The sequence below is a fragment of the Motacilla alba genome, chromosome 3, assembly GCF_015832195.1.
Source record: "Motacilla alba alba isolate MOTALB_02 chromosome 3, Motacilla_alba_V1.0_pri, whole genome shotgun sequence".
In the NCBI taxonomy this organism is placed as follows: domain Eukaryota; kingdom Metazoa; phylum Chordata; class Aves; order Passeriformes; family Motacillidae; genus Motacilla; species Motacilla alba.
Window position 1 is genome coordinate 72,276,824 of NC_052018.1, and position 13,336 is coordinate 72,290,159.

The window sequence follows — 13,336 nt, forward strand, 5'->3', positions numbered from 1 at the left end:
CGCACTCGGCCGAGTACTGCTCCGCCCACTCCCCCGCGGGGCCGTGGCGCTGCCGGTGCCGCTCCTGCTGGAACAGGGACAGCGCCGGGTAGCGCTCGGTGAGGGCGAGCGCGGCCCGGGCCAGCAGGGCCAGCACGGCCAGCGGCACCCACGGACGCCGCGCCGAGCCGCCGGCAGGTGCCATCTTCACGGCGCGCATGTGCGCCTCCCCGGCCGGGAACACGGGGTGTCCCCGCCGCCCCTCCCACGGGGCCGCCGTCGCACTGCCCCCTGGGACATGAAGTTCTCCACCGGCGCAGTCGTGCGTGCGACAGCGGCAAGAAAACCACAGCTCCCGGGATGCAGCGCTGGCTCGGCCGCGCTCCCGAACGCGGAAACGAGGAGGCGGCGTGGAAGCGCTGACAGGGCTGGGCGTGCTCCCGCGCGCCATGGCGGCGCTCGGCGCCTACCGCTGTATCGAGTGCAACGGGGAGGCGACGGAGCTGTACCGGGACTACCAACGCGGCGTGCTCCGTATCTCCATCTGCGTGAGTCGGGGCGGCGAGCAGTGGGTGGGGGAGGCCAGGAATGCACGTGGGAAGCTCTGACGTCAGCAGGCGGCAGCGGCGGCGCGCGGCACGTGGTAGAGGGTCCGGTGGCACGCGGGCGCCTGAGCCCCTTGGAGCGCCCCCTGCTGCCGGGCTCGGGCCATGCCCGCGCGTTGTGGCCGCTGTTCCTGAATCCAGGTGTCTTGTGAGGAAAGGCTGAGAGGGTTGGGCCTGTTCAGCCTCGACGAGAGACGGCCGAGAGGGGACTCATCAATGCGTATAAATATCTAAAGGGAGGGTGTCATGAGGATGGAGTCAGGCTCATCTTGGTGCTGCCAAGCAATAGGACAAGAGGCAACGGGCAGATACTGATGCACAGGAAGTTCCACCTGGATATGAGGAAGGGCTTCTTCACTGTGCAGGTGACCGAGCACTGGGGCAGATTGTCCTGAGAAGTTGTGGATTCTCCCTCACTGGAGATGTTCAAGAACCATCCGGACACAATCCTGTGCCATGTGCTCTGGATGACCCTGTTGGACCAGATGACTCCATGTGGTCCTTTTCAACCTGACCCATTCTGTGATTCTGCAGGTTTTCTGCCTGCTCTGCTTCCCAGTGTCATTTCCTCCCGTTCCTTGAGTGCACCTGTGTGCTGGAGCTGTCCTGACTGGCCTGGGTGCTTCTGTGCAGCGCGTCTGCTGCTCTGTGTGCTCGGCCTGGCTCTTGCTGAAGGGCAGATCTGAGCGTGGCTCCATGGTAGAACACAGCTCCCGTGCCACTGGACCTGAATGTCAGGGTCTGAGCGGTGATTATTTAAAGGGACATGGGGGTCCTGGTCGATGGCAAGGTGAATGTGAGCCAGCAGTGCCCTGGCAGCCAGCAGGGCCGGCCCTGTCCTGGGGGGAGCATCAGGTACAGCATCACCTGCCAGACAAGGGAGGGGATTGTCCCGCTCTGCTCTGCCCTGCAGCAGCCTCGCCTCGACTGCTGTGGGCTGTTTTGGGCAAAGCAGAGTAAGAAAGATGTAAAGCTGTTGCAGAGCATCTAAAGGGGGACTACAAAGCTGATGAAGGATGTAGAGGGGAAGCCATATGAGGAGCAGCTGAGGTCGCTTGGCTTATCCAGCCTGGGGAAGAGGAGGCTGAGGGGAGACCTCATTCAAGTCTACAGCTTCCTCTTGCTTATTAATCTGATATGGTGCTGATAAGCAGATTTAAGGCAACCTGGGAGCCAGTAGATGGCACTCATTCCCCTTGGCATTTAACCATTTGAGGACCAAAAATCCTGGCCTGTTGGCATGCCACATAGAATCAAAGACTTAAGTCCCAGTTGCTGTATGCGTCACAAATGCTAAGCTCATATAAAAAGAGTAAAGAACTGAGTAAAGGAAAGAGCAAAGAATCATACATTCCTAGCAATTTGGAATTCTGTTCACCTTTTCCATGCAGCCCCAGATTTGTACCATTTTTCACTGACTTGTACCAGTCTGTTTGTTCTGGCTATGTTGTGAGTCATCATGGTTCAGTTTCAGTTCTAGTTGCTCTTACATGGCGCATGTCATATCATCACAAAACTGGCCCTCACTTTCTGGCCACCCAGGCAGGGCTGAGAGCAGGAAACACGTTAGCTCATGGCACATAAAGTGGAGATGAGAATGTTGAAAGATTGCCGAGATCAAAAGATTCTTTCAGTTGAGCTGATGTGACTTCAGGTTTATCTGCATACAGCAGGAAAGCCCTGCTGTTGTCTCCAGCTACCAAGGCCTCATGGTTTCCAATAGAGCAATGCTTGGTTTACTTTTTCTTTTTAACCTGCAAGGATAGTTTTGTCACTGTACCAACTCTCTGCAGGCCTTCTATTCCAAGCAGGCAAGGCTGTGCTCTGGCCAGAGACCTGGAAAGTTGTTGATCATCATGCTGCTGACAATGAAAAATAGTCAAGTACTGAATGTCCTTTGATACCCTTCACAGGCTTTCATGAGTAATGATATGTGTGTCAATGTTATGAATCTCCTTGATGATCAAACCTGAAAATAATGATAGCTTAGAAGTCTTCACTTAAAAATATATGAAGACCCCCACTTACCAGTGTGAAACATAATTTATATCAGTTATGTATAAAACCTAGAGCGTAGGCCTCTAAAAACTTAAGGAAAGCTGAAGGTATTTAAGAAAAATTGAAGGTCTGAGGTGAGATTAGAAGGTGTGATCACTCAGCCTGAGAACATTTTTCATCTGTCTTCATGGAGTGAGAGCATTGAGTACTGCTACTCCATTGTTGCATTAAGAGACAAGAAGTGAAAAATTCATAGAAAGATTGTATGTTGATACTCAAAGTGAGGTTGATGGGCATAATCTAGATAATTTTTTTTTTTTTGTTAAAAGCACTTTTATTTCATTCCCATTTTCAAGTAGTACCTGGAAATACTGACACCTTAAGGAAAAAAAACCAGACAACATTTGTTCCATATGGTAAGTAAAATAGAGAGCCCCAGAAAGTTGGGAACAAGCAGAACATTGTCAAGATCATCACTGTTTCATACTGACCTACAGACTTTGCCCAATATTTAAAGTCATCCTTGATACATTAAGAAATCTGCATCTGAAAGGTCTTTGCCATTCTCAGGACAACCCTGTCATTCAGCACTTTTTGGAACATTATCTCGAGGTTGAATAACCTAAGTTCTCCCAACAGCAACTTCTGTGTAGCCCTGCATTTATTTTAGGATGTGTTTAACCTGATCTGGATGTGATTTTGAGGTGGAAGATTTAAATTTGAATGCCTAAGCAAAATCCCATGATTTTGTATTCTGTTATTAATTTGTTGAAGAGAAGAATGAATGTTTTTCCAGAGGCAAATACTAAAAGCTTCTTTTCAGGAACATGTGTTTCCAGCCCACAATATTAGAGTACAATTTTGGAAATTCAGCCTAATGTTGCTTTAGTTTAGTTACTGCTCTTAATATAATTAAAAGTTTCTTTGAACTCCATATTGTAATTTTAATGTGGGCAAGCATTAAAGACCTCACAAGTGTTATTATGCACTCTGGGAATAAATTTGCAATGGATGCTGAAGGAACTAAAGAAACTTTTCTTCTATAAAACACAGAAGTCCACACAGTACATGTGGGTTGGAAAGGTCGTGTCTTTTCTCTTCTTTCTTTTTCTAATAACTCTGCAAGGTGGCTAACTGCCACAAATTCCTCAAGTTCTGTAACTTCTTTTTAAATCTGTTTTGTTTAATGAAGACCATTTTCAGCTGAAGCCTAGCCTAGACCTCTGGCATTGCACATTTAGTGGGTGAGCCATTTTCTCATCCTGCATGTACTTAGCTGTGGAAGTAGCATTACAAGAGACAGATGGACCTCTTCAATATGGTTTTTGTTCAGTGTGATAACTGAGTAGCAGCAGTGGAGGGTGTGGAATCTGTGGGCATGTTAGGGTTGCCTCCAGTGGAGGTGAGCTTTGGCACTCACTTTGCATCTCCTGGGCCTGGGTTTAGTCCTAATCTGTGAATTACTGATGTGTTCCCTATTCCCAGTGGGAAGTTATGGTGAAGGTAAGCCTAGGTGGCTCCTTCTAGAGAGGGTTTTTTGTAATTATATAGAGACCCTTAAAATTTAATTGATCTGTAAATAATACAGCAAATCTTCACTGAATATGTTACAAACCAACCATTAAGAACAGTAAGGAAAAAATACTGTTCAAATAACACTGCTACTACAGTAATCATTCTGGGGGGGTGGGAACACGTTTGGCTAACCTGAAATAAACTCTGTGAAATGCAATGTATACAGAAAGAAATCAGCAAACTTCACTTATTCAGAAATAGAAGGAAAAGAATTCAAACATTTTTAAAATTTGGTTTTCTATTTCATATATGTTGTTATGTTTAAAAATAAAATGTTAAAAATGTTCCAGACCATAACAAAGGAAAATAAATTACTTATTGCAATATATAGAGCACAGTCAGGATCCCCCCTTGTGTTTTGTAATAAGAAAGCCAAATTGCCTGAGCAGTGCACACTTCATTTAGCTTTTCTGCAATTAAAAAATAATTGAAAAGCTTTTTTTTTTTTTTTTTTTTTTTTTTTTTTTTTGCAGCAAGGCAGAGAGACCTTGCTTTGAATGCAAAGCATTTATGTGGTATGGTAAAGAATCTGTCAAGAGTCCAAAGATCACCCTGGAAAATAACATATGCTAATTTTACACAACTGTATTTACAGATCAACTTACTACTGGAAAAATATTTTTAATTTGTTTTCTGAAACAGAATGTATCTGAAACTGGGCTCCTTTGTTTGTTTTTCAGTCTACTGTGGCACTTGGCTGCGTCCCTAATAAAGAATCCATTCCTGAAAGCAGCACAGCTAATGTGTTTTATTATTTAAGGGTGCAATTGGGATTAAGGGCACTCTCACAAGAGTCTTTAATTTGCCTGTGAACCTATGCAAATGGACCCTTGTTCATGTGGAAGCTATGTAAATGTTGTTACAATTTGCTATATGTGTAGTCCAGCAAAAAATTGTAGCTTAATTTTGCCAAACTTCAAACCCTGGAGAAAGGAAAACTATAATAAGACTGTTTCATTGATAATTCTAATGCCCAGAGATTTGCAAATGTATTCCTGGTGTGGTTTTTATAGTAGTTTTAGATCAGGATGAAGCTTTGTTCTTCAGGGTGTATTCCTCTTCAAGAATTCTTTGACATTCCACAAACCCCATCCCAAAATATTTTTATTTAAAAATAAGTAATGTTTTAAAATTAGAGAGATAAATCCAAAAAAGTCATGTTCATATAATTTAGAAACTTTATCCTTCAGAGACAGAAGGTGTTTTCTCAAATATTTGTAGACTGTATTGTATTGGGCACACATTTGTGTGCACTGTTTCCAAGCTGAGTATCTCTGATGAACAAAGCAAGAGTTGTGTCTTTTGAGTAGGGGTTTATAAAAGGCTGATAAACATAAAGTTTGAATTAACATATCAATACTTTTTTTTTTTTGGTCATATTTAATACAACTGAGACTTTAAAATGTATGTTACTTTCTTTAAATGTTTTGGATTGCTTTGATCAAAAAGAATCTCATATACTACACTATGAAGAAGATGGTTGTACTTGCTTTTGAAGTTTTCTTTTTTCTTTAATTTGCCTTTGCTAATTGGTTTTCAATTTTTTAACGATAATTAAGCAAACTTCTAAGTTATGAAAATGGAAGATTTTTTTAAACAACAGACAAGCATAATCCTAAATATTTGATTAGTCAAACAGTTCCTAAAGTAATATCCATTTAAATTTGCTAGAATATTGATATACTTTTAATATCCCTTTTTCAGGAAGCACAGTATCTGTTGGACGTTTGTATGTCAGTACCAAATACTTACAATGTTCCTTAAATTTACCAAATCAGAATATGTGTAAATAGAATTTATGGTGTGAAGCTTGACTTTTCCTCTGACACATAATCTGAAAGTACCTTTTAATCAAAGTAGTGTCTATTTTTTCAAGAAAAAATACCAGTTACTTGTTTCTGATTATTACATATTTAAGGCAGAAGTTGAAAAATGGCTAAAAGCATAGAGAAATCCAGTTACCTCTTTTTACTGCTTTTGTGATAAATGAGGCACGTCTTTGAGAAAGTCCAAAGAAGATGAAAAAGCTCAGCTATGTTAAAGGTGTGCCTTCTTCACTCATGCTGCCCAGGACACTGACTACAGCTGTGCAGAACAGCAGTGGGCAACGAGAAATGGGCACCAGGATTGGAGTTAAACTGCCTGACTAAAATCTTAAAACTAAGTGTGCAAGCAGTTCTCCATAGCTGAGCTGCTCATACCAATCTGTCAAAGTGTTAGTGATTATCAGTGTCCCCAAAGTTACATCCCTTTAACTAGCTGAAACATATGTGTATTTAAACTGCATCAGTCCTTGCTTGCGCTGATTTTGCTGAAGTCAGGCTTTACTCACAGATTTCCTTCCTATGCATTTAAAGTTGGTGTCAGATGTTTTAGTTGTATAGCTGGAAAAATTAATGAAATAGCCAGGTATGGAAAAAATTCTTCCTAGAGGGCATATTAGTTCAGTAGTATACTAATGGTACATCAGCCATCATCCAGTTAGTCTGTAGCAGTGCACACAATGTTTTTTGCAGCCAAGGTGGTTGGTAGGCCTCACAAATCCCTGGGTGAGCTCACATTGGCCAGGTCACTGGCTGGGTAAGCACAGAGGACTTTTCCTTCTTGCAACAGAGACTCAGATAGAAATAAAGTATCTTAGGAATATAAAATATATTAAGAATAGGGCTCTCATCTAGCTCTAGAAGCCAGAAATACTAAATTTAACATCATTTTCACAGCTGCAGAGAAGGTTTGGTATTTGGCTGCCAGAAGCTGTGGGGCAGAAGACACCACTATTTGTGTATTCATTTGTAGGAGTCTCCACATATATCTGCAGTAAATTTCTGTATTGTTGGTTTTGCCTGGATGGCTGGTCTGATAAATTTTCATTGTCTAAAATTCATGTCAGCTGTTAGTGAAAATTTTTCAATACCTCTTAACTGCAAATTTTTTGATCAGTGTTTGATTGGGATCCTCCAGTTGAAAATACCATTCTTTACTCAGAAAGATTTTTGGTCCTGGTCAGAAAATGTTCTGTTGTAGGAGAATTTGAGAGCATAATAAAACTGGGTGTATGTCGGATACCGTTTATCTAACCTTTACGACATCTGTTGTGTTGAATAATCTCACTTTGAATGAACTTGTCCAGTGCTTGTGTGAATAAACCTATTTTAAAGAATTGGACTTGTCTGATGCTACATCAACCCAGAGATTTAACATATGCAAATTACCACCTATAAGAATATCTGTTCATGATTTCCCAGTAGAAGGAAATGAAGCAAGACACTGCCTCTAATTAAAGTAGTAATTTCTTTTTCACTCTGTTAAATCTTATAACTGTGATCTTGTGTTATGTCCTTTTTCCATCTAATTCGCTTTATGTTTAGACTAATCAAACACTTGGTTAAATTTAAATTCATTATCTCTAATTTGTGTACTGTCATACACATGTTGTCTTGAAACTGTTGGATTGAAATGAGTTGAGTTTTTCCTTAAGCTGGACCAAGAAACACTGATTAGAGGCTGCAGCGTTCCTCAGACTCTCTATTCAGTTTATTTGTTTGGATGCTTTTCTTGACATTGATGTTGGACTTCTGAGTCAATTTGCTGCTGAAATTCTGCATTCTCAGATTCTACAAAAATAATTTTGTTAAATAGCAAGGCAGTGTTAACTTTGAACACTGTCCTAGTTTTGGCTGGTTTTATTTTATGCCTAGTAGCTGGTAGAGTGCTGTGTTTTGGATTCAGAGTGAGAATAATGTTGATAACACACTGATGCTTTAGTTGTTGCTATTAGTGCTCACCCCAAGCCAAGGACTTTTCAGTCTCCCATGCTCTGCCAGCCAGCAGGTGCACAAGGAGCTGGAAGGAAGCAGAGCCAGGACAGCTGACCCAAACTGGCCAAAGGGATACTCCATAACCCATAAAGTGTCCTGCCAAGTAAATGAACTGGCCAGGAGGGGCTGAGCACTGCTCAAGGATGGAATGGGCATTGGTCAGTGGCTGGTGAGAAATTGTGTTGTGCAGCTCCTGTTTCTCCTGGGCATTATCTCTCTCTTATTATCTTCCATTTCATCACTATTATTATTATATTTTGCTTTATTTCAATTATGAAGCTATTCTTTTAACCACCCATGGGTTTTACCTTCTTCTGAGTCATCTCCTCATCCTGTTGCAGGGTGAGTGAGCAGCAGTGTGGTACTTAGTTGGTCGTTGTATGACAGAAAAATGAAAATTACAAAATCTATATATTTGTCCTGGGAGTTTGTCTGTAGGTATGTGCTGTCTGATGCTGCACATTTGACTGTTACAGCATTTCAGAAAGTGGTGTGCCGACATTTCTCTTCTGGCAGTGCACCACCATGCACTCATTAACATGGAAATGGAGATAATTTCTGTGACTGTTGTGTTCTCAGCATGGCAGCTAACTTGAAGGCCTGGGGGACCAAGATTAGCTGAGGACAGCTTGGAGGAAACAAGCAGTCAGACCAGAGGATTAGCAGCAGGAGAAAGCTGGCCTGCAGGAGAGCACCCTGCTGCAAGTGCACTTGTTCGAGCTGAAATGGTGGCTGCTGCTCCTCAGCTCTCTGTTAGAAGTTACTTCCTCCTTAGTCTGCTAGATGAGCCTTTGGCAAGATTATTTAACCCTCCTGCTCACAGTATAACAGCCTGTTATTAGCTGTAACTCAAATCAAGGAGTGATCAGCCAGGCAGGTAAGGCAATAAAGCTGGAGGGGATTGATGACTAGCAGTTCCCAGTGGTCTGGGTGAAATAACCTCTCTAGCAGAGCCAGCAGGTGTGTTGGGGAAGTGATAGTTTAGTGTCCTACCACTGTTTAGTGGCAACTGACGCTTTGGCTGTGGATCTGTGTGAAAACTACATTATCAGTATTCTGAATGTATTGGTGTTTGCTTAGTGATGGAAAACTGGTTGAAACATCCAGACCATCCAGGTTTACAGTATGGAAGAACAATGTAACAGCAAAAAACATTTACTGTCTCCTTAAAAGTAAGAAAAAGGTAGGATAGGAGGATAAAGCATCTCTGAAAATAAAGAAGGGATAGAAGAAATTCATTTTCTTTCTAAAGAATAACCAAAATAACACAAATAAAATATGCAGTAGATGAGCCATGATCAGTTAACCTTTAGCATGATACTGGTGCGTTTCTTGAGTCGTAGGAAAGTAGTTTTTTGCATCTGTGGAGCACAAAATTATAACTAGTCCATTCCTGCATATTTCATTATCAATCTTAATCCAAACCCTGTAAAATCAAAAATAAATCTTTCTATTTTATAAGGGAAGTCTGTTTGTCAAGTGTAGTGTCAAGGGAGAAGAATCAATTTTTCTGGATGGATTAAAACTGTATTGAAAATGAAGATGACATTAAGGAAAAACTAATAATAATTGAATTGTTAATTTGTATTTTTCCAGTTTTACTAAGATCAGAGGAAAATTTTATAAACTCTTCCCCCTTTTTCCCCCTAATTCTTCTTATTTTGTGATTTTCAGAAATCCTGCCAGAAACCTGTGGATAAATACATTGAGTATGATCCTGTTATCATCTTGATTAATGCTGTTTTATGCAAAGCACAAGCATACAGGCACATTCTTTTCAACACAAAGATAAATGTAAGTTGCTGTGTCCCTCCCTTGTGGCTTTTTTTGTTAAAAATATATTTAGGTTTGGTAAGTCTGTTGTATTAGTTATAAAACTTTAAAGACTGTTCATCTCCTGACCTTCCACAGATTTCAGCAAGCTGAACCAGTTATATCATGAATAGAACACATGGAATCTCAGACTCAAACTGTTACTAAGCCAGCTTCTGTCTTCACAGAAGGGATGCTGCAGTACCAGCAAATACAAAGTCATCTTACATGTTAAAGAGAAGGGACTGTAAAGACCTGTTCATGCAGTTTTCTACCTAATCTCTAACCTGCCTCTCACCTTAATTGGTGCTAAAAGGATGATGTGCTAAATTCCACTGTAAGAGAAAGACCTAATTGCAAATTAATTTTGAAATTGAATTTCTGTTGGAAACAATTCTTTTTCAGATGAACAATAGGAGTATAACATACCAAATTAATAATGCTGTGCTAGTTAAACCTACTGTACTGATTTCTCACAAGTTTCTCCCTGTGTCATTAACTATGCCCTCAAAGCCAGAGCAGAAGATGGTGGCTTTCACTTGAAGTGTGGTTGATGCAGAATTACGTAATTGGGTTGGCCAGTCTGGAGTGTAGAGGTGCAGTGTTTTAGTATTGCATTTTTTACTGTAAGGACTGATTTCCCAGGAGAGGGAAGCTAATCTAGAGCAAAATCTCTAAGCATAAGTTTGTGCTGTGTTCATGTTGGTACCTCTTAGCCAGTTCAGTTTAAGCAGTGTAGATAAATACACTTGCTTCATCTTTCAAGCATAAATCTATCTAAATATTTTTAATTAATTCGGTGCTTCTGGAGACTGGTGATGATGTTTCCTGTGAGGCTTCTGCAAGGACTGTCTGTGAAAAGTTCATCTATTAAAATAAATTTAGTTGAATTTTAAACTAGCAAAGCCTGTGCATGTATGTGCATTTGGCATAATGTGCCTCCAATGGAAAAAGTAGAATCCAGCACAGAAATTGTTATGGCTTGTTTAAATCTGTATAAAACCAGAAATCACCTCATATATGCACTGGCTTATAGACTGTATAATGTGGAAACATGCTAACTGTTGGCCCTCACAACATAATTTTTGATGTCACTTCAGAAGATATTTTAAATAGTTCTGTTTGGTTATATTGCTCCCTTTATTTTTGGTACCTCACTCTTATATGAGCTAAGAAATATTTTGGTATAACTACACTACCAGTTTCTTCTAATGGAGAAGAAACTGGTCCCAGGGAAAAAGGCTATTAAAACCAGTTTGCTGAATGGAGTAGTTGCCCTTAAACAGAAATTTTAGATAGTGTAATTCTGTGCTAGCAATGGCACAATTTTGGGTTTTCATTCCTAGCTGAATAGCCTTCCCAATTTTAAACAGGATAGATCAGGCCTTAACCACAGTTATATACCTTCCTCTGTACAGAACTGTTGATGCAGTTTTGTGCATGTTATAATTTGACTATCATGTTAGCAGATGTTAAAAGGATGATGTGATAAATTAGTGGCTCAATGGCAGTAATTTTGCTTATATGATAAAGAAAAATAATACACCTACAGAGTTTGTGTGGAGGTGTTTAAATGTATTTTAAATGCTGATTTCTTACTAATGCTTTAATTTATGCTGATTTAATACTACTCCTTTTATTATTCTTTCATTTACCAGATTCATGGGAAGCTCTGTGTATTTTGTTTGCTCTGTGAAGCTTATCTCAGGTGGTTGCAACTACAGGATTCAAGCCAAAGTACAGATCCTGATGACTTAATCAGATATGCCAAAGAATGGGATTTTTATAGAATGTTTGGCATAGCTTCTTTAGGTAAGATTGGTGATTTGTATTATATACTCTTTAAGCATTGAAGAACTTCAAGCCCATACTGCAAAAATTGATAGAGAATGGATGTGATGTCCAACCCAGTATGGTTACACAATTACACACATACTCTCTAATTTGCCTGCATTTAATGCAAATGTCTGTCCTGATTACAGTTCAGACTGATATGATCAGCATTAGATATGAAGAGACTGAAAAGTAGCAATGTTCAGAAATCTTAGCCTGATATCTCTTTGACATAGTTTGAAAATCAGTGTAGAGCTCAGCCTTATTCCATGTTTCATGTTGACTTCAAGGTCTATTATTCATTAAGGTGATACAACCTTACTAAAGTGAACAATTGGAAAAAGCTGTATCTGCTTGGGGTTGTTTTTTTGAACAAATACACTAAAATACAGACTGGTGTCATCCACAATAAAGAATAAATACTTCTGTACTCTAAGACTGCAGTTGAAGGCAGGGGAGCAGTTTTGTTCTGTGCTGGTTAAAACATTTTTTCTCATACTTTTTCAGATGTGATAGTGTTTAAATCAAACTTGCACACTAGAACTACTATTTTTTCTTACACATTCAGAGCTTAATTTAAATCCTTTATTGTCTAATGTTTTTTTAAGTAGGTTCTTATAATATGTCAGTAAAAATATTGAACTTATTTTTCAGTAGTGACTCATATATTACAATTATTGTGGGAGTTTCTTTGACGTCTGCATTAATGCCAGCATATCACAGGAGTGGTGTCAAAAAAAGTCTGGTAGCTCAATGGTATTTTCACCTTGGTGTTCTTTCTCATGCTGGATGAAAAGGGTTCATTGCTGGTGATCTTTTGCAAAAAAGGATTGATTTTGTTTTACAGCCTAACAGATGGAAAAAAACCCTCTCTTGTTGCTAAAAAGTGAAAGTGAAGAGGTTCTTGTTCTTAACTTCCTGTGCTATATGGAGTCAGAAATCACAAATATGATAATCCTACAGATAGAATCCTGTGATAGAATTATTCTTAATGTCATGATACTGAATTGGTTTAAGGAATATTTGGCTATTAAAATGAACACAGGAGATAGAGAACATTTGTATTTGTCTGTGGCTTTTAAAAAGTGACTCCATTGCATTTGGGACATGTCATTTTACTGAAATTCATTCAGATCTGGACTTGATTTTTGGCACTTTGTTCTCTCTTTCCAATGCCTCTTATTTCCTTTCAGAACAAACTTCATTTTTCATTGGCATTTTCATTACCTTGTGGTGGATGACACCTGAGATGCTGAAAAGAAAGTCTGACTTCATCTTACTTCTCAAAGCACTGCTGTTGTCCACCTATGGAAAGCTCCTGCTAATTCCAGCTGTTATTTGGGAGCACGACTACACGCCTTTGTGCCTTGCATTTATAAAAGTGTTTGTCTTGATATCAAACTCTCAGGCAATTAGAGGTATATTTTTGCATTTTATATACTGCATTATGTGTATAGAATATGTGTTAGAGACTGGTGATGTTACACAAGTCATTATTATTTTATCTTTTTAATCTATATCAGATTCGTGACTGAAATAGCTCCAGTTTAAAACTGTGTTCTTTAAACTGTAATAGAAAGTGATTGAAAAAAAAAAAGGAAGAAAAAAAGTACCTCTTATCTCACTATCATCTCTTTGTATATACGGTATTATATCCACCAGATCCATCTGTTTCTACATCCATCTGTTACAATTTGAGGCATCTCATGGATCATT

The 13,336-nt window shown here is 39.9% G+C and overlaps 2 protein-coding genes across 4 annotated transcripts in view; one reads left to right on the forward strand and one right to left on the reverse strand.

Moving 5' to 3' along the window:
• The window catches only part of TTC13 (tetratricopeptide repeat domain 13), a 39,868-nt gene extending 39,347 nt beyond the window's left edge, over nucleotides 1-521 (reverse strand). For both annotated transcript variants that reach the window (XM_038130660.1, XM_038130659.1), the window contains exon 1: nucleotides 1-521. In XM_038130660.1, the coding sequence (XP_037986588.1) occupies nucleotides 1-430 (430 nt within the window). In that variant the 5' untranslated portion in view covers nucleotides 431-521.
• ARV1 (ARV1 homolog, fatty acid homeostasis modulator) overlaps nucleotides 404-13,336 on the forward strand; it is a 27,285-nt gene continuing 14,352 nt past the window's right edge. Inside the window, exons 1-5 of one of the 2 annotated variants that reach the window (XM_038130664.1) lie at nucleotides 404-527; nucleotides 2,942-2,998; nucleotides 9,650-9,769; nucleotides 11,446-11,599; nucleotides 12,814-13,038. In XM_038130664.1, coding sequence (XP_037986592.1) covers nucleotides 2,996-2,998; nucleotides 9,650-9,769; nucleotides 11,446-11,599; nucleotides 12,814-13,038 — 502 coding nt within the window. In that variant the 5' untranslated portion in view covers nucleotides 404-527; nucleotides 2,942-2,995. Of the gene's footprint in view, nucleotides 528-2,938; nucleotides 2,999-9,649; nucleotides 9,770-11,445; nucleotides 11,600-12,813; nucleotides 13,039-13,336 lie in introns of both variants that reach the window. The other variant, XM_038130663.1, reaches the window with a different exon arrangement.